The sequence below is a fragment of the Malus sylvestris genome, chromosome 12 (genome assembly GCF_916048215.2).
Source record: "Malus sylvestris chromosome 12, drMalSylv7.2, whole genome shotgun sequence".
NCBI classification, from domain to species: Eukaryota; Viridiplantae; Streptophyta; class Magnoliopsida; order Rosales; family Rosaceae; genus Malus; species Malus sylvestris.
In genome coordinates, this window is record NC_062271.1 from 9,625,431 (window position 1) to 9,650,023 (window position 24,593).

Here is a 24,593-nt window from a genome sequence, read left to right on the forward strand (position 1 = left end):
AATTTATTTTATGCAAGAACCTACTTTCGATATGTAAAATAGTTTCATTGTAAAATCCTTTTTACTACAAATTATTTCAAAAACTAGCTAGTAGTATTTCATGTTCATATGTAATTAGAGATATTTTTAGTTTGAATTAGAGAAGGTGATTATGATGAGTTTGGCTTTATTGTTCTCACAAAGGCTAAGTGGCGTTTTGGCAACCATTAGAGAATGAAGGGGAGGGGTTAGTCACTACTCTAAATAGGTTGAGGTGGAGAGTTTGTAGCATTAGGAGTTAATGATTCGGTGATTACTCACCACTCTAAATGTGAAGCTGGAAGTCTACTTAAGGGTGAGTTGGCAAGTTTGTATTCATTAGGAATCTAAGAGTTAAATGTTTGGCGAGGATTCATCCCCCAAACTGTTTGGACGTGGCCTTTGGATGCAAGGAACATCTTGCATATTATTCCTTAGTTCATGATTAGTTTCACATTTATTATTTTGTCATTGGACCACATTTCATTGTGATGATTAGGCTAACATTTGGTGTGTTTTCATTGGAACACATTTGATGGTAATAATTAGCACAACACTTGCTTTCTTTCCATTGGCACACTTGTGGAGATTCTTTGGACAAGAAGATGTCATGCAATTTATATAAAGGAAGGAGGAAAGAAACAATAGAAGGACATAGAGAAAAGAAGAAGAGGAAAAGATAGAGGAAAGAAGAAGAAGAAAAGGGAGAGGAAAGAGGAAGAAGAAAAGAGAGAGGAAGAAGAAGAACAAAAGAAAGAAAAAGAACAACTCCAACAAAAAGTCATTTTTCCCTTCATATTACCTTCCTATTTTCTTTTACATGTTCTTAGGGCTTAAAACCATCTTTCATTGTATTTGTAAGTCTACCACATATAGTGAAATACAATGAAAACACAACCCTAGTGGATGTAGCCAAATTGGTGAACCACTTAAATCTTGTGTTGTTTACATTTTGAGATAATTTCCATGAGAAGCACTTCCACCAAACCATAGAAAATCTCTATTTATTTTCCCTTGAGAATGATGTACAAAACGTGGGAGACAAATCCCAGAAAAAATACAAGAGATCTTACTCAACAAATCTCTCCATCAAACTACCATCATTTTCATCTATCAAAAGAAAGATATCCAAAAACTAGAAATTCGTCCAGCCTATTTATCAGACCAAAACACCATCATCCATAGATTATATCATAGTATTTTCTCCATGAGAATTGTTTGTCTGTCTCTCTACCATGACATATCAAAATTTCAGGAAAATCCAATGGTGCAATCTTCCAATGTGTTTGAAATACCAACTTATGTTTCTAATTCCGCGGAACACTGGACGGCCATGTTATGATTACCAAAACCCCATTTTTAGTAGCTATGATCGAAACATTTCCCCACAAAAGTTGTTCCTTATCATCTCCTATATAACATATCCAAAAACCATGACAATCTAATCTATGTGCTGACCTGTATTCCAGTTCAAACAGCTGATGTTTGGTTAAGAATTTCAGCTATCCTAAAGAAGAGGAAGAGGATGTGGTGAAAGAAGAAAGAGGACGAGAGGGAAGAAAAGAACTTGAAACAATAAAAATAAATGATGATGTTTGGAAAGGGAAAAGCTAGAAACATGATTCCATGCCTTGTGGCCTTTGAGACATATATTTCACTCTAATAATTATTTTCTCTAATGTTGGAAAAATATATATGGAGTGGTCAACGAGCAACATTTTATATGATGGATTATAAATTATTATTTTGTTATTAACATTATGATTATACTACTCTTGTTACTAATCAATTTGAGTTATGTTGAAATTGCAGGTTTGTAAGATAAAGTATGAGTATTGATATCTATGTGAACATGGCATATACATATGCATTGCAAAGCAAGAAAAAGAGTTGTGTTGTGTCAAGTGCTCACTTGTGTAAAGTGTTAAAGTTGTGAGGATATTCAAGGGCTAAAGTTTGCCTTGAATATAAAATAATGAACCGTGTATATGTCAGGCGTAGGGTGCAGGGCTTGAGTATACAATTGGTTGATTATAAAATAATGAAATCTTGTATATGTCAGGCGTAGGGTGCAAGGCTTTAGTATACATTTGGGCGTCAGAGGAAGTGCCTGTTTAATAAAGTGGAAACTAAGAGTTTAATTATAAAAATTGGGTTAAAGGATGAACGGGAGTTAACTTATATTCTAATGTACTCGGAGCCAAGTGATATAAGCATGGTATGGGACGTGCAGGCTTGGGTGCCTTAGGTATGTGTTGACGAGATTAGAAGGGAGTGAGTACGTTCAGACCTCTCATTGCATACATTTTATGTATTTTCAAAAGCTACTCATTTCAATTATTATTTCAGTTGGTATTTTTGTTATGAATTAATTTTTTATACTAATATTTGTTACAATTTAATTATTATTTTGTTAGTAGTTTTTGTTGTGAATTAATTTGTGCATTATTGTTATTCCGTTGCATATTCAATATATTTTAATTATTTCATTTTATTTTCCACCATATCTTGGTTGTAGAATTTATTCTTATAGCTAAGATATGGCTCACACCCTAGCTTGTGGATCAGGGCATGACAAAATGGTATCAGAGCTTAGGGATTAGATACCCTAGGATCGTAGCTGTGGTGTTTACCAAATTTGTCGGATTTTACATTCCCTTGTTATGATTTTAGAAGTATTATGTTAAGGTTGGGATTTGACTTATGCCTATATGGGTAGTTTCTTGTGAACTAGATTGTGCTTCTGGACTAGTATTACTACGCTGCAAAGATAAGGAAATAGAGATCATTTCAGGTTGCTAAGTAAGGATTACAAAGCACGGGAAAATGTGTACTATATTTATATATCTATATGTGTGATGATCTCACTTCGTTTTGCAATTCCAGTTTCTAGAAAGAAAAAACTGTTTTATCACCTTTCTAGTGATGTTCTTATTTTTCAGCATGCTTAATTGTTTGGTGCTTTTATAAAACTAGTAATTGTTGCAAATTATTCGAAGCAATATTTTATTTTTAGTAAGTTCATATATAATTTTGATGCAACACGTACACAAAATGGGTGTAGCGGAGATGAGGATGCTTCGTTGGATGTGTGGGCACACGAGAAAGGATAAGATTAGGAATGAGGATATCCGAGGTAAAGTAGGAGTAGCCGAAATTGAAGGAAAGATGAGAGAAAATCGGTTACGGTGGTTTGGACATGTGCAAAGAAGGCCTACTGACGCTCCGATTAGAAGATGCGACTACGGGACAGAGGTTCAGGGCCGAAGGGGTAGAGGAAGACCTAGGAAAACTTTGGAAGAGACCCTAAGAAAAGACTTAGAGTACTTGGATCTAACGGCGGACATGACACAGGACAGAACACAATGGCGTTCTAAGATTCATATAGCCGATCCCACTCAGTGACTCGGATTTTCCAAGTCTCCAACCGAGAAGTTTTCCTCACTCGGGAAATTAAGGGAACACTACCTCAACCTACATGCTCCACTCACAAAGCTTCAACATACAAGCTTCAACAAAAGAAAATTCAAAGAACTTAGCGAAGAAGGCTTTGGTGTATTTAACACAATACGTTGAAATGAAGGAAAGCTTATTTATTGATATCCCCGATAAGTTACAAATATGTACATATACTTGAGTCAAAATAAACAAACAAGAGGGAGCCTTCACAAAGGTTGCTTAGGAGAAGTCTCAGCAGTCGGTAGAGCCCCAGAAAGAGAAGGCACCGGAAGGGGATCATTCGGAGCCTCAGTACTGGACAAAACCCTAGAAGGAGGAGGCATCAGAGGTTGATCATTTGGAGCTTCATTAAGCGGTACAGCCCCAGAAGACGAAGGCAATAAATGCCTTTGGAACAAACCCACAAATCTCTGATGATCAAGTAAAACCTGACCATCAGATTCCTTCTTCTGGTTAAGCTTCCTCTTCATGTTTGTAGCATAGTCATGTGCGAGCCGGTGCAACTGTTTATTCTCATGCTTGAGCCCTCTAATCTCCTGTTTGAGACTCATCACTTCAGCCGCCAATGATTCAACTTGGCGGGTTCGAGCAAATAGGCGTTGGGCCATATTAGACACAGAACCTACACACTGAACACTGAGAGCCAGAGAATCCTTAACAGCCAACTCATCAGACCGTTTGGAAAGTAGTCTGTTATCTTTGGGAGTGAGAAGGTTCCTGGCCACTACCGCAGCGGTCATATCATTCTTCATCACGGAATCCCCAACGGTAAGAGGACCAGTAGGGGAGACGAAGGATGGGCGCCATATGTTGTCTGGAGAAGGCGGGGCTGCCTCTTCAACAAGGTTCAAGTCAAAACGACGGTCGGAAAGGCCAGACATTTTCAAAGGTGTTGAAGAGAGAAGAGGTCGGACAAATCAAGATCTTAGAAGTGCAAGAATGGAGCTTCTACTGGTGGATATTCAAGTGTGCTTTGGAACTTAATGTCAGCCTCTATAAAAATCTGCACTCGACGAAGCTTCAGAAATCGAAGAGGCGCCTGCTCAGAAATCGAAGAGGCGTTTGCTTTCTCAAAAGCTGGGCTGCTCAGAGACCACGAGGGTCGATCTCAGAAATCGAAGAGGCGTTTGCTTTCTCAAAAGCTGGGCTACTCAAAGACCACGAAGGTCGATCTCAGAAATCGAAGAGGCTTGCTTTCTCAAAAGCTGGGCTGCTCAGAGACCATGAGGGCCGATCTCAAAAATCGAAGAGGCACCTACTTTTCCAGCCTTGTCAGCACCTGTCACACGCACACTCAGCTTTGCGGAAATTATGGGCATTATGTCGAAGATTTCTGGCGAAGTAGAAAGCACATGAATCGTACTGTTCAATCACCCACTTCCCACACGCAACAGTAACTCATGGGTACCACAGATAACTTTGCCAAAGTTCTCTGACAAAGTTGAGAGACGTGAAGCTTGCAGCTCCCGCTACATCGCTCTGACCAAGAAGAGTAAAAGAATTGCAAAGAAACAACGCTAACAAAGTTTAGACACATAAATGTTGAAGGTCTAGCTACCATATTATTACCCACAAGGGTAAAGGAACAGTACCACTGCTGGATAATTGGAAAGTCCCGGTGTGTCAACCTCTGTGCTTCGTGGCAAGGTAGACTAGCAAACATGCCCAACCTTTACTCACATTCGAGAAAACACTCCCAACAGGATTGCTTGCTCCAAAATCGAAGAGGCACCGCCCTCCGAATCTCGAGAGCCAGACTCCCAACATGATTACTTTCTCAAAAATCGAAGAGAGGGTAAAGGAACAGTACCACTGCTGGATAATTGGAAAGTCCCTGTGTGTCAACCTTTGTGCCCCGTGGCAAGGTAGACTAGCAAACATGCCCAACCTTTACTCACATTCGAGAAAACACTCCCAACAAGATTGCTTGCTCCAAAATCGAAGAGGCACCGCCCTCCGAATCTCGAGAGCCAGACTCCCAACATGATTACTTTCTCAAAAATCGAAGAGAGGGTAAAGGAACAGTACCACTGCTGGATAATTGGAAAGTCCCTGTGTGTCAACCTCTGTGCTTCGTGGCAAGGTAGACTAGCAAACATGCCCAACCTTTACTCACATTCGAGAAAACACTCCCAACAAGATTGCTTGCTCCAAAATCGAAGAGGCACCACCCTCCGAATCTCGAGAGCCAGACTCCCAACATGATTACTTTCTCAAAAATCGAAGAGACCGCTCTCCGAATCTCGAGAGCCAGACCCCCAGCAGGATTGCTTTCTCAAAAATCGAAGAGGCATCGTTCTCCGAATCTCGAGAGCCAGACCCCCGACAGGATTGCTTGTTCGAAAACCGAAGAGGCACCACTTTCCCAACTTCAAGAGCTGGATCTCCTTGGATAAAGCTTGTCTGTAATCTTCACACGCTACATCAGCTTTCCAGATACCACAGACCACTTTTTCAAAGTGCTCTGACAGAGTTAAAACATGTGAAGCTGACAGCTCCCACTACCGTGCTATGACCAAACAGGGTAAAGGAATATCATTATTACTTGATGTTAGGGAGACTCCTATATATGTCGACCTCCATCCCTAACGGACAGGCAGACCTGCAAAAATGCTCAACCCTTTCTCTTATCTAAGAGGGCACTCCCAACGAAGCCTTTCGAAATATTCAGCTTTCTTTCCCCCGGATAATACCTCTGTAAACAAGCTATACTAGAGCAAGAATATCTCATATCATCAGGGTTAAAAGCAAGAGTATCCCATATCATGCTTTTTCCCTGTCTTTTCCTTTGGCCTTGTTCTTACCTGCAAGACAAGGAGAAAGAGAGCACTCAGTCAGCACTTGGAATCAAGCTTCCAGCCAGGAACTGACTGCCTGGAACCCCTTACCTGATTACTTACCTGGCATTGCTCTCGAGTACTCATCTTCAACATCTTATGCTTCCAGGGAAGATACCGCATCTGCCTGAGGAACAGATAGGGCAAGTGAGAAGGATACAAGGAAGCATGTGGAGACAAGCGTAACAGCACACGTGCCGATACATCCACTACTCTGTCAAAAGCAAAAGTATCCCATATCAGCAGGGTCGAACGTACTCTAGATTTGATGGACTTGTTTTGACCCTCAAATTCTTCAGTCGGCCTTATACTCTGGAGGAAACCAGAAAACCCTCCAGCCCGGTTCAAGAATAAGCCTGTGGAAAGTTACTTCTTCAAAAGCAAAAGTATCCCATATCATCTCTTCTCATTTTTCTTCTCTTTATCCTTCATGCTGCCTGCAAGATAGGGAGAATGTGAACAATCAGCCGGAGCTCTGATTGCTTACCTTGTCTGTCACCTCTTTCAGCAGATCCCCTAGCCCGGCGACTTGGGGGACTCCTACTACATGGTTTGTATCGCGCTTGACCAAGCCTGAAACAACAAGTAAGCTTCAAGTGAAATTGATACATTACCTTGTGCATCTCCACCAGTTACAGATACCACCCCTGGATGGAGGAAGAGTACTTCTAGAAAAGATGCCACATCTACCTATGAGACAGATAAGGCAAGTCAAGACGATACCACACTCCGGTACTTAGAAGTTTTGTGGTTACGAGATCATTCTCCCACAATATTTCCTAATGTCATTTGTACTAAATCATTCACTTGTACTCACTAAAGGAGAGCTTGAACCTATGTACTTGTGTAAACCCTTCACAATTAATGAGAACTCCTCTATTCCGTGGACGTAGCCAATCTGGGTGAACCACGTACATCTTGTGTTTGCTTTCCTATCTCTATCCATTTATATACTTATCCACACTAATGACCGGAGCAATCTAGCGAAGATCACAAAAAGTGACCGTTTTCGCTACCTAAGATCTATCTTGCAAGAGAACGGAGAATTAGATGGAGATCTCAACCATAGAATACAAGCTGGATGGATGAAGTGTAAGAGTGCATCCGGCGTGTTGTGTGACCGTCATAGGCCACTGAAGCTCAAGGGAAAATTTTATAGGACGACAATAAGGCCAGCGATGTTGTATGGCACAGAATGTTGGGCGGTGAAGCATCAACACGTACACAAAATGGGTGTAGCGGAGATGAGGATGCTTCGTGGGATGTATGGGCACACGAGAAAGGATAAGATTGGGAATGAGGATATCCGAGGCAAAGTAGGAGTAGCCAAAATTGAAGGAAAGATGAGAGAAAATCGGTTCCGGTGGTTTGGACATGTGTAAAGAAGGCCTACTGACGCTCCGGTTCGAAAATGTGACTACGGGACAGAGGTTCAGGGCCGAAGGGGTAGAGGAAGACCTAGGAAAACTTTGGAAGAGACCCTAAGAAAAGACTTGAGTACTTGGATCTAACGGAGGACATGACACAAAACCGAGCGCAATGGCGTTCTAGGATTCATATAGCCGACCCCACTTAGTGGGAAAAGGCTTTGTTGTTGTTGTTGTGAAATGAATTCGGATGTAATTCATTCCTACTCACAAAGGAAAAGAAAGAAAAAGGGCCAATGTGAAGTGAAATTCTCATTCCTACACGAGTTGGTAATGTTAATAAGAAATCTCATTCCTACCTAGTTTTAGACTTTGTGATGAGATATAAAATTCTAAATGATGTGTGATGTGAATATAGGAATCCAATTATTAAGGTGATTGGTGAGTTATTAGCCATGCCAAGCACGGCTCTCTCCAAGCTTCCCTTCCATAAAGTGCATGCTTTGTTAATAGTCTTCCACCGATCATAAACACCACCACCGTCCCACCTGCCGCCGTTGCAATTTTCTTGAAACTTTGCAATGATTTTATCCCACAAAACCTTTTTATTTTGATTTGTGCCAACTGCACCATCTTCGTTAACAGAAACCCATGCCAAGCATAAAGCAACATCTTCCTCACAGGTCCAATTACTACCTCTAATATGCTCTCTTGCCATGTTGAACAATTTGGAAATGAAAAGAAATGGTAGAAAGATAAATTGGAAGAATTGTAGGAGAAAATTGAGTTTTGTGTGGATGTTTGAACAAATACATAGGTATTGAACAAATACATACGTTGGATTTAAATTTGGGCCATTAGATCTTTTTTTTTACTGTTAGATTTCATTATATTCGATCTCAGACGTTGGATTGAATGTATTTTAAAATAACATATTTCAAAAAAATAAAATTTGAATCTGGACCGTTGGATCAACCAACGGTCCTTAAATTGTGGTCGTTCGATGCGGAAAAGAGTCGTTGGGCTCGGGGAAGTGGCCGATAGGGGCCCTGACAGTGGGCACTGACGGGAACTGAATTAATGCGGGCCGAGAGTGGCCTAAATACAATCGAGTCCACGCGTTTAGGGGGGTATTTAGCCCAGCTTTAGTGTTTGGCTTTTAGCCCAATGTTTTAGCTTAGGTTGGGTGGTGTTTGGTGGGGGGGGGAATAAATGAGGTAATTTGGCATTTAGCCCAGGGATAGAGGAGACCTTATAAAAAAAAAATTTCGTCCCCGAAATTGAAAATAACTTGCTACGCTGAAAAACTCGAAAATAGGGAGAAGAAAAAAAAAAAAAAAAAAAAAATATATATATATATATATATATATATGTAGCGAAGAAATCAAGTCAGAGTAGTTGCACAAAAGGGAAAATGCCACCCTGTCGCGATCGGGTTGCAATGATTCCATCTTTCGTGCCTCTAGGCTCATACCTTCTTTCCCCATCAGTGTAAAAATAGAAACATACTTTATAAAGGTATAAACTCAAAAACATAAAATAGCTTAGGGTCAAAAGTAAGAACATAAAATGCGATAACATCAAAATAGATATGTACTAACATATAGGTCGAAAAAAATTTGTGTTGAATTTAAAACTAAAAATGGAAATATTTCCCCCAAAATATTTGTAACGTCTAAAACAAATATATAACTATAAGAAGAGAAGTTAAAATACTTGCTGAAAACCAAACTAAAAACAAAAGTGGGTTTCCCCCAAACATACGTACTTCACGTACTCCGAGAATATATGTGTTTTTGGGTTAAGTCCCAAGAATAACAATTTCGTGATAGCTGCCGTAAACGGGTCTTCCTGCCCACTTGCTTGACGAACCTAACGAATAAGCTATCGATATCACAGTCGACCACCCACGATATCGACCACCCATTTGTTGTCTTGTTAAGCAAACGATGATTTCTTGACAATGCACAATCTCATATGTCGTAAATTCAATCCTCCGAATACCAGTTCACAATATTCCTCTGCCAACTAGAGTTGCATGTAAAACATTCTTGTACCATGTCCCAAAAAGTGCCATACCCAAATCGAAAAAAACAAAAATTGTCGTCGTAATGACTCCATCCAACACCAAGCACACCATCCTCCTCAGTTCTTCTAAATGTGACCAACTACTCCAAAATTTTGTCAACAAAGAACCCACTTGAAAATTGTACCTTGGCATTCAAGAGAAGTGGCTACCATGTTAATAGTAGGCCTAAAAGCTCGAGCCAAGTAACAGAAAACGAGAAGTCATCTTCCTCAACAAGCAGTATCTCTTGGGAACTGTTATAATGCTCAATCCACCTATCCATTTTTCCTTAGTTGCAGACTTTTAGTCAAACAAGGTCAAAGTTGCTGTAAGGAAGAAAGGCTCGCAAGTGATCAACCTAAAAAACCCAATGAGTGCACACACATTTTGAGAGAAATGCAACTTCTAAATGTGCTAACGCCATAATATGAGTGAACACAACGTGTCTTCCAATGTCTAGATAGTTTGCTCAGATACCAGACTTGGAACTCAAGATGGAATCTAAACTCAATAGATGCTTATCAAAGCTGTGTTAGGGTTAGGTGGAAGATACCTTTAAAATATTTGGGCAAATGAACTTATTTACATATCGTTGGAAAGGAACTACTAGAGTACGATATGGTGTTTATGAATTATAGCAGGATAATGAGTGGTGACCATGCAATTCAGCATGAAGATAGTGACATAATCTGCTGATCACCTGAGCTACAATCTTCATCAGTCTCTTCCCAAAAAATGGCTCAAACCTCATACCCACGTGGAACTTTTTCTAGTAAGTCTGGTAAGCTTGTGAAAAGGTTATGCTCATAATGTTCTTGTCCATATCGATAAGAATTGGGTGCACACTTCCACTGCATCGATCGATCGTGAATTTCTCACTGATTGAGCAAGAAACCATGTCGAGAAGGCTGAAAGAGCATTAAAAAATTTGAGGGTCAAAACAAGTCCATTAAAATCTAGAGTACAAAACTGTTAATAAAATTTGGCGAGGCCAAAGACATTTCGAAATTCACAATACTTTGTGAGAGTTGTTTCAAAGTTCAAAAATTAAACATAGAACCCCAAAATCAACATAATAACGAAGAAGAAAGATACAAAATAGCCTGCGTATGCATGCAGTAGCACGATTAGCTACCTGAGCAAACCAAAGCTTAATGAGTCCAGAGAATGTTCAGAGCAAAGCTCGATCTTCCTACAATGATGAATATTGTGAAGTCTCAAGCCATTACACTGAAACTTACAAGGCTGAATAGTTAGTGGACAAGAGCACTGGTCAGTTGGGCTAAAAGCAAGAGGCTAAGTTCTTATTTACCAAAAAGTACGGGGACAAAGAGCTAGGATTTACCACCGAGTGCCAAACTCAGGTGAAATTCAAGGAGTCTGTTAATCCAAACAAGACTGGATCTTCATCATCCAAGTTCGACTACAACAACAATGAGAATCGCAACCCCTTTTGGAAGTTGGTTAGAACAACGTTTGCTACCGAGGAGTTTCCCAAGAAAGGCAATTAATGTAAACGAAGTCAACACTCGAAGAATTTGGTGTAAAGCTGATAGTCAAAGGTTAAGGAACTTGACTTCATTGTTGGGGTTTGCAAGAGGGTTATCGATATAACAATCGCCAAGAATTGTTCTAAAGATTCACACAAATTTCTTCAGCGAAAACAAGTTCGAGAACATTGGTTTAATCCCACCAATTACCACTTACTAAACATCGTAACAACTAGGGCTTACTCCCTTCCTCAATATGCATTTATAAAGTTTCTAGTGTTTGTACCATACTTAGGGCCTCCATATTTAGATCTCGTATAAATACTCAGGGGACTTAAATGTAATTATATAATAAAGGAAGGGGCAAATATGTAATAAGTGAGGAGCCCTTATTCTATAAAAGGACTCCTCACTCTCCTCATTAAGAAAGGCCAATCTTTAGGCCATGGGAAAGAGCTCTCTCACTCTCAGAAGCTCTCACCCTCTCATCTTCAATCCTCTCAGAGAAATACAATATCAGTGTGGACGTAGCCCAAACATTGGGGTGAACCACGATACATCTTGTGTTATTTACTTTCCTGCAGATTCACGATCGGATTTACGTTGTTCCAAGACCTCCGATTTTGTTCCAACCATCTGCCATACCCACCTTCAGTAGCTTTATTTTTTAATGATGTAATTTATTTTTCTTATCTTTCGGAGACATCTGTATAACCCCATCAAAGGGTAATAAAAAAAAAAAATTTAAAAAAAAAAAAAGGCAAGCCCAAATTAGTGGGCTGCAATGTCATGTGGAGGACGAAGGCCCATATGCCCAAAAGAGCCAGGCCTTATGACTCCAAATTTATTCGGCACCCTGCCTCTATTATCACCAACCAGGTAATCAAAAGTACGTCCAGTACTACAAAAAATTATTCGGCAGCCTACCGCTATTCCCACCTACCAGGTGATCAAAAGTACACCCAGTACTCCAAAATTATTCGGCAACTTACCGCTATTATCACCGACCAGGTGATCAAAAGTACGCCCAGTACTCCAAAATTATTCAGCAGCCTACCGCTATTATCACCAACCAGGTGATCAAAAGTACGTCCAGTACTCCAAAATTATACATGAGCATCACTCATGTCAATCATACATAAACATTCATCAGCATCACTCATGTCAGTTATACATAAACATTCATCACCATCATTCATGTCAACATTCATGAGCATCACTCATGTCAACATCCATGAGCATCGTTCATGTTAACATCCATAAGCATCACTCATGTCAATCAACATAAACATTCATGAGCATCACTCATGTCAACATTCATGAGCATCACTCATGTCAACATCCATGAGCATCGCTCATGTTAACATTCATGAGCATCACTCATGTTAATCAACATAAACATTCATGAGCATCACTCATGTCAATCAGCTTCGAAAACTTCATTTAACAGAGCTCCAGCTTCAAAAGCTTCATTTACAAAGCTCCAGCTTCAAAAGCTTCACTTGCAAAGTTTTACCTACAAAGCTTCAGTGCAGGGTATACAAATACCGCCTCCGAACAACCGCCACTTCGGCCCATACATGGATTCAATTTGAAGTCTCCAGCCAATAGACTCTATTGACCGAAGACTTGGGGGACTACATTATGTACCATATATTGGGCCTCAACTAGGCCTCATGAAAATTACTTAGGGGACTTAGCCCATTATTTATGTACTGAGGAGCGAGCCCTTATTCTATAAAATGGACTCTCTCACTTTTATTAGAAAGCACCCATCACTTATGTATTGAGGAGCGAGCCCTTATTCTATAAAAGGGACTCCCTCACCATCATTAGAGAGCATCAACTCTAGCCCATCGTTTATGTATTGAGGAGCGAGCCCTTATTTTATAAAAGGGACTCCTTCATTTTCATTAAAGAGCATTGCCGCCAACTGAGCAACCGCCTCGCTGCGAGCATCACTCCTAACTCATCACTTATGTATTGAGGAGTGAGCCCTTATTCTATAAAAGGGTCTCCCTCACCTTCAATGCCACAAGTCGAGCCAACCAAGGCAACATAAGCCACAAGCAGAGCAGCCTCGTAATATGTGCTACTTTTAGTTTAGCATCATTTCAGATTGAGCATCGCCTCATATCGAGTATCAGTCCTAGACGACATCTAGTTACTTCGGCCCACACATGGACTGAATTTCAAGCCTCCAGCCAAAAGACTCATTTGACTGAAGACTTAGAAGACTACTATTTGTACCATATTTAGGGCCTCCGTATTTAGATCTCGTATAAATACTTGGGGGACTTAAATGTAATTATGTAATAAAGGAAGGGGCAAATATGAAATAAGTGAGGAGCCCTTATTCTATAAAAGGACTACTCACTCTCCTCATTAGGAGAGGCCAATCCTTAGGCCATGGGAAAGAGCTCTCTTACTCTCAGAAGCTCTCACCCTTTCATCTTCAATCCTCTCAGAGAAATACAATATCAGTGTGAATGTAGCCCAAACATTGGGGTGAACCACAATACATCTTGTGTTATTTACTTTCCTACATATTCACGGTCGGATTTACGTTGTTCCAAGACCTCCGGTTTTGTGCATCAACATCTAGTAATTTCCAAAGAGATACGACTCTGCCCGCCTTTCCTAGGGAATGCATGTCGCAAAGTACAACACACTTCAGATCTTCCAAATTGAAACCACTTAGGTTTTTCTGTTTTCCAACGCTCTTATGTAGATCCGACTTCACCAGCAATTCCTAGGGAACGCATGTTGCGAAGTATCGATCTGATGTTGAAAGTCATCCGACAATCCACGTCATCACTGCTGAGGCACAGTCCCGACATGAATTCTTGTATTTCAACCAGAAGGTGACAATCTAAATAGAGAAACGTTTGCACAACTGCGCCGAATGGCACCAAATCTGGAAGTCGTGACATCCAAATTACGTCATGACTGACACACCACTACAATAACAGGAGGTCTTAATTATGCTCTGAATAAACTAGGCTCTGATATCAATCTGACATGCCCCGATCCCGATGTCCTTGGAACATCAGGATGGTCATGTGCTGGCTGACATCCAAGGGTGACGAAAGCCATTTATTGAATGCAAATGCTAAGAACAAGGAATAAATAAGACTTACAAATTTAAATATAATGAATATGCATCTAAGGAACGTGTTCAGAGCATACAACTAACTAGAATACTAAAACGAAATAATATAAAATTGAATGAATAAGAGGATGGGTCCTACACCGAGAGGACTCGAAGATGCCAATGCGGAAGTGCCTGGACGCTAGGATTGTATGCCTCGATTCTAAGTTCTGAAGGGGATGCAAAACAAACATGAGTGGACCAAGTTGATATATATATATAATAAAAAGTTATCAACATACTAACCCCCAAGTTTTATGAAAACTCATATAACATGATAAAAATAGGTTTTCCAAAAACCTAGCATGTCGTGCAATGTATCAAAGCATATCTCGTATATATCATAATCACTAGTGAATGTCTAATATCCTTCCAGGCCCCATGCCAGCTCCCCATCCCTATGCCAATTGCCAGAGGAAAATCACCTTCAGGCCCCATGCCGACTCCCCGTCCTTCGGCTAATTGCCAAAGGAAAAACCCTTCAGGCCCTATGCCAACATCGTAACCGTCGCCCAGGACGTAACCTATCCCTTGCCCCGTAGCGGAATAGGGACCATTAGGTAAGTACAAAATCATTGAACATACATATATTTGAAAAACAACTTCATAGTATAAAGTCATCCATCATTTATACTACAAAGAGGTGTTCGAAACATGTTCTAAATATGATATCCTCATCCATCAGATATTCTATAAAGAACACAGGTTATAGAAAAAATAGTAATAATTCAAAATAGCCTCAGTAAACATGTTATCTCATAAAACGTAATCATTAAATCATGCTTATCATGTATGCATTTCTACTATTAAAACATGCATTTTAGAAATGGTCCACTCACAGATACTCTGCCCAAGAGCCACACAAACTAAAGGAGACAGAACGCCACAATAAATTACCCTTAAGCACATAAAGGGTACAATTAATTGAACTCTATTATAACAATTGAATTTGGGAAAACGGATGTTGGAAACGGATTCAGGATGTCGAATTACCCTAAGAAGGGTCCTGGTTAAATTTCTAAAAAGTCAACAAGGGAATATGCTTAGAATATTCCAACCGGATATGTGCTGGGTTTGAGAGTTTGGGCCAAAAGGTCATAAGCCCAAAGGCATGGGTTATAAGGGTTAATGGGTTAGGCTTTTAAGGGTTTCAAGGGTCATGCGTTGGGCTAAAGGCCCGTGAGTTTTAGGATGGTTCAATGGCCCAAAGGCCAATCTAAAAGGGGTTTTGGGGTTCACTTGGACCTCCATTATCATTGAACTTGTATTCCGTATACTCTGTATTTGACCTACTTAAGTGAAGGCATTTAGATTCCAACACTTCCCATCAAAGGTTAATCTTCCCATTTACTCTATCCTTTGTTTCATTTATTAGCACTATATCATATGCGAAAGCATCCACCAAGGGATATCATCTTGAAGATGTCTCGTTAACTAATCCATTACCAATGCAAAAAGGTTAGGACTTAAAACTGAGCCTTGATGTCAATGTAACCCTATGGTTATGGGAAAGCTTTTGGTTTGTCCTTCATGAGTTCTTACTGTAATCCTTACTCCATCACACAGTTTTTATTGCTTGGATATATGCTACTCGTACTTCTTTCTTCTTTAGAAACCTCCAAATGATTTCTCCAAGGATGCCATCATACGCTTTTTCCAAATCTATAGAAACCTTGTGCAAAACTTTTTTCATATCTCTATATCGTTCCATCAATCTTCGTAATTGCCTAAATACCCAATCAAATTCAACTAGGTAACTATTTTCTGACAATATAGGGTGGCTGTTGTTTGCAATCTAACCAGTCTAATAGACTCTAATGCAAAATATGTATGAGTGGTAACCCAAAAGAAATAAGAAGATGTTACAAAGGTAATAATTCAACCTTTGCTTTAGTCCAATTCTTGAATTAAATATATCAGCTAGTCTTCCTGTACAAGCTCTTCCATTGATGGTATCACTGTGTTGCATTTTGCAAATAAATTTACAATTTTGGTCACAAACACTATTTTTCGCCTCGTCTATGTTTTACAAGTTACGAGCTGAGTAGTAATATTAGATAACATGGGATGAGGATATGGGATATGGGGTGACTGATGCCCATGTTGCCATGCTGCCAGATTTTATGTTTCCTCTTTCCATGGGATTCTCTATTAAGCCTAATCCCTTAATTTGAGGAAGATTGACATCTAGATGACTTGTTGATAGTTGTGTGCTAGCTACTTGTTGTACTCCCTTAATTTAAGGAGTGGCAACTTTAAGGGTTTACCGGGTTAGTAGGATTTGCCAAGGTAAGGTTGCTTGTAACCTTCCACCTCATTATATATCCCCTCTTGTGCATTTAATCAATCTATGAAAAATACATTTAAACAAACTTAAAACTTCCACATGGTATTAGAGCAGTGTCATCCTTGACCTATCTTTGCCCTTTTTTTCTTTCTGCTGTTGTTCATCTTCAAGCTCCAGTGTCACCCTTGGGGGATAAAACTCATAAAGTTCTCCCTCTTTTGTTCCAGATACTAAGATAAATATGAATCAGCGTTTATGCTTAGTTTTGTTGAATGAATTCAACTATCTCCCATGATCTAGAGTAGTGTCTCTTGCTCTCAATGGAAGAGGAAAGCTAGGGTTCATCAATGGAGGAATTGAAGCACCCGAGCCTTCAACCTAAGCATACGAAGTATGGTTGTCCAAGGACCAACAAGTCATGTCAATGCTTCTTAACTCAATAGAGAAACATATCGCTGAAATCTTCAGCTATTCCGAGTCCTCACACAACCTGTGGAAATATGTGAAGGACGTGTACGGGAATCAAAATAATTATGCACGAGTGTTTCAGCTAAATAGGGACATTGCCAATCTTCAACAAGATGGAAAAACCTTTGTGCATCACTTGGGAAGTCTCAAGACTATGTGGAATGAGTTAGATGTTTATTTACTTCACATCATTGATGCTGCAGTTCTTCTGAAAAAGAGCTGAAGAAGATAAGATATGTCAGCTGCTTGCGAGTTTGAACTCGGACTAAAAGGATCTCAGGAGTCACATCTTGATAAATGTTAAACTTCCTTCCTTCAAAACGGTGTGTACCACGGTTCAACATGAGGAAGCTCGAAGAAGAGTGATGAACTTGGAGAAGAATTCCAAGATTTTTAAGTCAAAAGTCTATGCTGCCAAACATAAACCCTCAGACAGCAAGCCTTATTAGGGTAAAAATCCACACTTCAAGTGCAGTTACTGTGACGCGGCAGGTCACGTGGAGGAAATGTGCTGGATTTTGCACCCTGAACTAAAACATAAGTTCAACAAGGATCACATAATGATTCCTTCAAATCAATTCCACACTGGCTTATACAAACCTCAGCATGCAGCAAATCATAGCTATACCTTATTCCCTGAGAGCATTCAGGACTTCACTTCAAATCTTGTCTCGCTCATAAATGACTTTGCAATATACATGCAAACCAAGGGACATAGAGAAGCTATAGAAAGGTCAAGGGATACAACTGAAAATCCCATAGTGCTACTGGGACAATTCGTAGGTTTCCTTGCTGAAAATGAAAATATACCAAAAAGCAAAGCTCCAGGTATTTTTAGTGCATTCTCGACTACTCTTCACACTGGTATTGAACATGATTGTTGGATTATCGACTCAGGAGCCACTGACCATATAACAAACAAAGCCTTAAACTTACACAGTTTTCAAACTTTGTCAAAACCCTCTTATATGTCAGTTGCTAATGGAAAAAATGCCATGGTTTTTGGCGTGGGAAAAGTAAAGTTGCTTTCAAACAACCTTGAGTCTACTGCATTGTTTGTTCCTCCCTTTCCTTTTCAACTTCTGTCAATAGGAAAGATCACTAGAACCCTAAATTGTCTTGTCACTTTTTCACCAAGCAGTGTTGTGTTTCAGGATTCTCTCACCAAGAAGACGATTGGTGAAGGGTTCTTCCTTAATGGTCTTTACTATCTATGCAAGGAACCTCGTCTAGTCAAAGCTTTCCAAGTTGATTCAATTCCTTCCAAGGACCAACAAATCTGGCATCAAAGATTAGCCCATCCATCAGAGACTGTTTTGCTTAAACTCTTTCCCAAAATGTATCAATCATCTATAATGTGTGATACATGTTAGTTTTCCAAGTTTACTAGGCTCCCTTTTAGCTCTTTAATGTCTAGGGCTAGCAAATGTTTTGAACTTGTACACTCCGATGTTAGTTGTCTAACTATTGAATCTTTTGATGGATATAAATATTTTTTTATCTTTGTGGATGATTTTTCTAGAACAACATGGCTATATATGTTTAAAAAAAAAAGAATGTCTTCACTATGTTCAAAGACTTTCATCAACTTATCATAATTCAATTTCAGTCAATTATTTAGAACCTAAGAACCGATAATGGCACTGAGTTCTTATCCAACAATATAAGTCAATATTTGAGCTCTCATGGTATTGTTCACCAGACAAGTTGTGTGGGAACTCCACAACAAAATGGGATCTCTGAAAGAAAGAACAGGGATTTACTTGAGAAGACTCGTGCATTGATGTTGCATATGAACATACCATGAAATTTTGGTCATACGCCATTCTCATTGCAACCTATTTAATCAATAGATTGCCTAGTCGTGTTTTAGAGTTTAAGTCTCCTTATGAAACTCTTAAAGGAAAACATATAACTTTATGACATTTGAGAGTCTTTGGCTGCACGTGCTTTGTTCATGTTCAAGCATTGCACAGTGACAAACTGGATGCTAGGGCTACAAAGTGTGTTTTCATGGGATATTCATCCACCCAAAAAGGTTACAAATGTCTAGAGATGTAAGATTTGAGGAAACAGTTCCCTATTTCTCCAAGAAGACTGCTTACTCCTGAGAGGGGAGCTAATATGTGATTTATTCCCTTTGCCTGCGTGCATTGATCACTTAGTGCACTTGGATCCAGAAGCCACTAGCAATCATGAACAAGCAGATATTATGAGTGAAACTACTCATGAGTCTTCTCAACCAAGAAACTTGGATGATGGTACTGAGTCTACTTAAGATGAAAGTCATGAAGAGGCTCCCACTTTACCTCCTACAAGGTGTAATCCTGCGCATGCTCGACAACCTCCAACAAGGCTCTGAGACTATGTCACCTTTGCTTCCAAACACCCCAACACTGAGGTGCTGAGTTATAGTCATGTTCACCCTAATCATGCCACATTCCTGGCTGAAATCTCTCATCACATTGAACCACGAACCTTTGAAGAGGCTCAACTAATTCCTGAGTGGATAAATACAATGAAGGATGAACTTCATGCCTTGAAAAACAATCAAACATGGAGCATTGTGAAGTTACCACTAGGGAAAAAGGCTATTGGGAGTAGATGGATTTATAAGACAAAATTCAAGGCTGATGGATCAATTGAATGTCACAAGGCTAGATTAGTTGCACGTGGTTTCACTTAAACGTTTGGGGTAGACTACAAGGAGACATTTGCTCTAGTAGCCAAAATGAACTCCGTTAGGGTTCTTCTTTCAGTGGCTGTGAATTGTGGCTGGCCATTGTATCAAATGGATGTAAAAAATGCATTCCTTCATGGGGATTTACAAGAGGAAGTATATATGCAACTTCTACCAGGTTCTTCTCAAGGTAAAAATGATATGGTGTGTCGATTGCACAAAGCAATTTATGGTTTGAAACAATCTCCACTTGCATGGTAGGCCAAGTTGAGTTCAGTGTTGAAAGCTGCTAGTTTTGTTCGAAGTAATGCGGACTTATCCTTGTTCACTCGTAAAGGATCAGCTAGTATATTGGTGAATTATTTCACACCTTTGCCATAAAGGACCTTGGGAGACTAAAATACTTCCTTGGCATTGAAATGGCAACATCTCAAAAGGGTTTATTTTTAAATCAGCGCAAGTATGTTGTGGATCTTCTCACTGAGGCTAAATTACTTGATTGCAAGCCTGCTATCACTCCCCTTGATAGTAAGCTAAACCTTGATATGGATGGAGAACCTCTCACCAATGTGAGTCACTACCAAAGGTTAGTTGGAAAGCTTATATACCTTACCATAACCAGACCTGATATCACCTATAATGTTAGCCTGGTTAGCCTATTCATGCATGCACCATATGTGAAACACCTTCTCATTGTCAAAAGAATTCTACGTTACCTCAAAGGCTCTATTGGTAGAGGTATTCTTATGAAGAACAACCAATCCACTCAAATCAGTGGTTACATTGATGCAGATTGGGACGAAAATGCAATTGATAAGAAGTCTACCACTAGCTATTGTATGTTTGTTGGAGGAAACATCGTCGCATGGAAAAGCAAAAAACAGCAAGTTATTGCACGTTCTACTGCAGAGGCTGAATATCGTGCAATGGCATCAACATCATGTGAGTTAATATGGCTCAAATGGTTACTTTTAGACTTGAGATTCTCTAGTTCTACTCTAGTGTCACTCATGTCATGTGTGACAATCAAGCAGCCATGCATATCGCTGCTAACCTCGTGTTCCATGAAAGGACCAAAAATAAGGTGGACTATCACTACATTAGGGCACAAGTTCAATCCCAAGTTATTCAAACCATCTATACTCGCAGTCATGATCAACTGGCAGATGTGTTCACAAAAGCACTTCCTTTAGTTCCTTTTCAGCGTCTCCTTGACAAGCTTGGCTCGATCAATCTCCTCGATCCAGCTTGAGGGGGAGTATTAGACGATATGGGATGAGATATGGGATATGGGGTGACTGATACCCATGCTGCCATGTTGCCAGATTTTATGTTTCCTTTTTCCATGGGATTCTCTATTAAGCCTAATCCCTTAATTTGAGGAAGATTGACATCTAGATGACTTGTTGATAGTTATGTGCTAGCTACTTGCTGCGCTCCCTTAATTTAAGGAGTGACATCTTTATGGGTTTACCCGGTTAGTAGGATTTGCCAAGGTAGGATTGCTTGTAACCTTCCACCTTATTATATATCCCCTCTTGTACATTCAGTCAATCTATGAAAAATACATTCACACAAACTTAAAACTTCCACAAGTAAGCATGGCAATTTAGCATGCCCTTGCCTCTATTAACACGATAAACGTAGTCCAATTTGAAATGAACCGTCTAGATGTAATTGGCTTGGTATGATAACTCCCTTTAGTCTTTTGCATCTATTTTCCCAAACTAGTCTGTCTTTGATTCGATCAATTCAATTTCCACATTTCACACCTGTTTTGGCTTGCTTAAAAAAGACAGCAGACTTGTAGCCGAAGAAACTTGTATTCTTGGTGTCTTACAAAAAGAAAATAAATTATTTGTTTCGAATCAAAGATATATTTATAGTTTAAATGGTTAAGAGCATGCAATAATAGTTCATGTTATTCATTCCCACAAGTCATGTGATCGATTCTCTATAACCCAAGCTTGAAAAATAAAAACCTCAACTTCTATAAATAACAAAGAGAATTACATTGTAATAATATAAACTGAGCTTGGTATACTTAAAAAAAAAAATAACACATATATATGGAGAAAGATCACACTGTAGTATTACATGCTATGCATTACACCGGCACGAATTCGAACTCATAAAACGATTCCTCTTGTGTTCACTAGGGTTACTATCACCCCTTTATTCTGGTTGGTAAAGCTAGAATTTCAACACCTACCTAGTTGAAATCAATGGGATATACGGGCTCTTTGTTAGGAAAAAAGAGCCCGAAATGCTTCTCGGTCGCCTCCCCTTGTTTTTCATTCTCATTAAACATGCTAAACACGTAAGTTTCGATGGGGTTTCCAGGCTTCTTTGGAGTCCCGCCCTTCACATGCTTTATCAAATTTGAGTTGTAAATTCTTGCATTCTCCTTCGTTGTCACTTGACCATCCCCACCATCTGAGGGCCAACCACTCTCTGATACAACAATTTTCAAAGAGCCACCTTCAGCCTTCTCTAACGCTGAGTAAACTGCATCCAGAATTGCATCAAATAGGTTCTGATACTGAAGATCACCATCATTCACTGGAGCGGATGGGGATGTAAAAAGAGCATATTCAAGACTAATGTCACGACTTTGAATGTAACTAAAATACGGGTACATATTAACAAGTAACGGAGATTGATTCCCAACTAAGAACCCGATGATTGGATCAAGAAATGGCCGATAGTTTTGTCTGAAGGAACCTTTTGATGGAGGGTACGATTCTTCGAGGATTATAGGGTAAACTGCGGTAGAGACCTTAATTTGGTTTGCAAGCCCTGCCGTAGAAATAGCATTTTGAATTCTTTCCATTGCAGGGCCAACAAATGGCGCATCTGGACCTGTGGCATTTATTTCATTTCCGACTGCAATATACTTAAATTTGACATCGTTGTAGTTTACAACATTATTTTGGACCCAATCATTTGCACTGTCCTGACTAGAAGAAATGTCTTGAAGGCGTTCGTTTTCTACACCAAGCACGACCTCAATGTTAGAGCCTCTGAGGGCTTGGAGAGCATCGTGGTTGGGACCATAGAGCCGCATTCTTTGAATATTGTACTGGTTGTAAAGAGATATCACTTCTTGTGCGGGTGGCAAGTTGTTTGCAACCGTTCCGTAACAAACACCAATTTGTGCACCTGTATCAAATTCAAAGATAAGTTAATGGTGTTGAAAATTTAATTATTCAAGAAAAAGGCCATGCATTTGATTTTTGGAGTTATGATCTACGTTATTTGATTTGCATAAACCATCAACATCGGAATGTCTAACACCAGTCGAAGGTGTGCAAAAAAGGTAGGTACAGTACGTGTATGTACGTATATTTTGATCTTTTTCTTGTGTGTGTGTGTGTGTGTGTGTGTGTGTGTGTGAGAGAGAGAGAGAGAGAGAGAGAGAGAGACCAGTTGTAGTAAGGGTAGCCATTAGCAGTCCGAGAAGTAGCAGAATGGAAACCCTGGAGGGGCTTTTCGCAACTAAATGGGACTTAGCCATTGTGGAAAGGAGCAAAAGGGAAGAAAAATGAATGAAACTGATTATAAAGTAAGAGGTTGCCTCTACAACTTCTGTGGTGCCCTAATTCTCTATATATAATCCATTCAGAGACTCATCAGAAGAACCATAGACGTACCTACCTTAGTCACGGGTCCATGCATGTGATTCCATGGAAATTAAGTGATTTCACAGGATAACAATATTTATTACAACTTGCATATATATATATATGTGTGTGTGTGTGTGTGTATTCAGTTAGAATATTACTTCAAAAATAAATATAATTACTGCTACTTGTTAACTTATTGGAGTATACTTGCACCATGGACTTGTGGATTGAATTTACAGCAGCCTCCTTCCCGAGGATCCTGTAACAAATTTTAGCGAGTTTTTTGTAAAATTCTTTTTAAGTTTAGTATTTCATTATCCAAAAATTATGCTACTCGATAAATGTATTTTATACAGTATTTAGTTAATTACTAATAAAGTGAAATATACGACAATATTACATGGCCGGTCCCAAGCCCGGATAAAGGAGGAGGGGGAGGGCGTCAGGTAGTCGACAGCCGGCACTCCATGATCACGTCGAATCCTTATGAAAATGAATCCAGAACAAAATAGCGCTAAAGCTAGGGCGTCACCCGTAAGTGGCGCGCTGTGCGGCCCGAGCACAGTGATAAGTGAGCAAGGGTCGCTGTATCTCCATCGGCACCCGGATGCAGTGTTAAATGAGCAAGGGGGCCATAGAAACTTCTTTTCGAACGACTCCACTCAAAGTTGTTTGGGAGCATATGCTCCTATCAACTTTACCCGGGACACACAAAAGAAGTACTTTGATCCTATTAGACGGGGGAGGGTGAAGAAGCTAGGACAGAAGGGTAGAGTTCAAGAGAGCAAAATGCGTTTAGGAACGTGGAATATAGGAACCTTAACGGGAAAATCTATGGAAGTAGTGGAAGTTATGGTGAGGAGAAGGATAAATATTATGTGCCTACAAGAAACTAAGTGGGTTGGTAGTAAGGCAAAGGATCTAGAAAACTCAGGGTTTAAACTTTGGTATTCGGGCACACATAGAACGAGAAACGGTGTTGGCATCATCGTGGACAAAACCTTGGTACAAGATGTTGTAGATGTCAAGAGGGTAGGAGATAGAATCATGGCAATCAAGATTGTAATAGGACAAGAACTTATCAATGTGATTAGTGCGTACGCACCTCAAGTAGGGTTGGATACGAGGTCGAAGGAGAAATT

The 24,593-nt window shown here is 39.7% G+C and overlaps 1 protein-coding gene and 1 long non-coding RNA gene across 2 annotated transcripts; one reads left to right on the forward strand and one right to left on the reverse strand.

Moving 5' to 3' along the window:
* The first annotated feature begins 3,062 nt into the window (after positions 1-3,062).
* Positions 3,063-6,700, forward strand: LOC126593352 (uncharacterized). Its single transcript, XR_007612921.1, has 2 exons — positions 3,063-4,578; positions 4,644-6,700. It is a non-coding gene; the product is annotated as an uncharacterized LOC126593352 (long non-coding RNA).
* A 15,092-nt stretch (positions 6,701-21,792) lies between these two features.
* LOC126593348 (glucan endo-1,3-beta-glucosidase-like) lies at positions 21,793-23,524 on the reverse strand. Its single transcript, XM_050259392.1, has 2 exons — positions 23,252-23,524; positions 21,793-22,987 (listed from the first exon to the last, which is right to left on the reverse strand). The coding sequence occupies exons 1-2, from the start codon at positions 23,340-23,342 to the stop codon at positions 22,038-22,040; spliced, it is 1,041 nt and encodes a 346-aa protein (XP_050115349.1). The 5' UTR covers positions 23,343-23,524; the 3' UTR covers positions 21,793-22,037.
* Between the last annotated feature and the right edge of the window lie 1,069 nt (positions 23,525-24,593).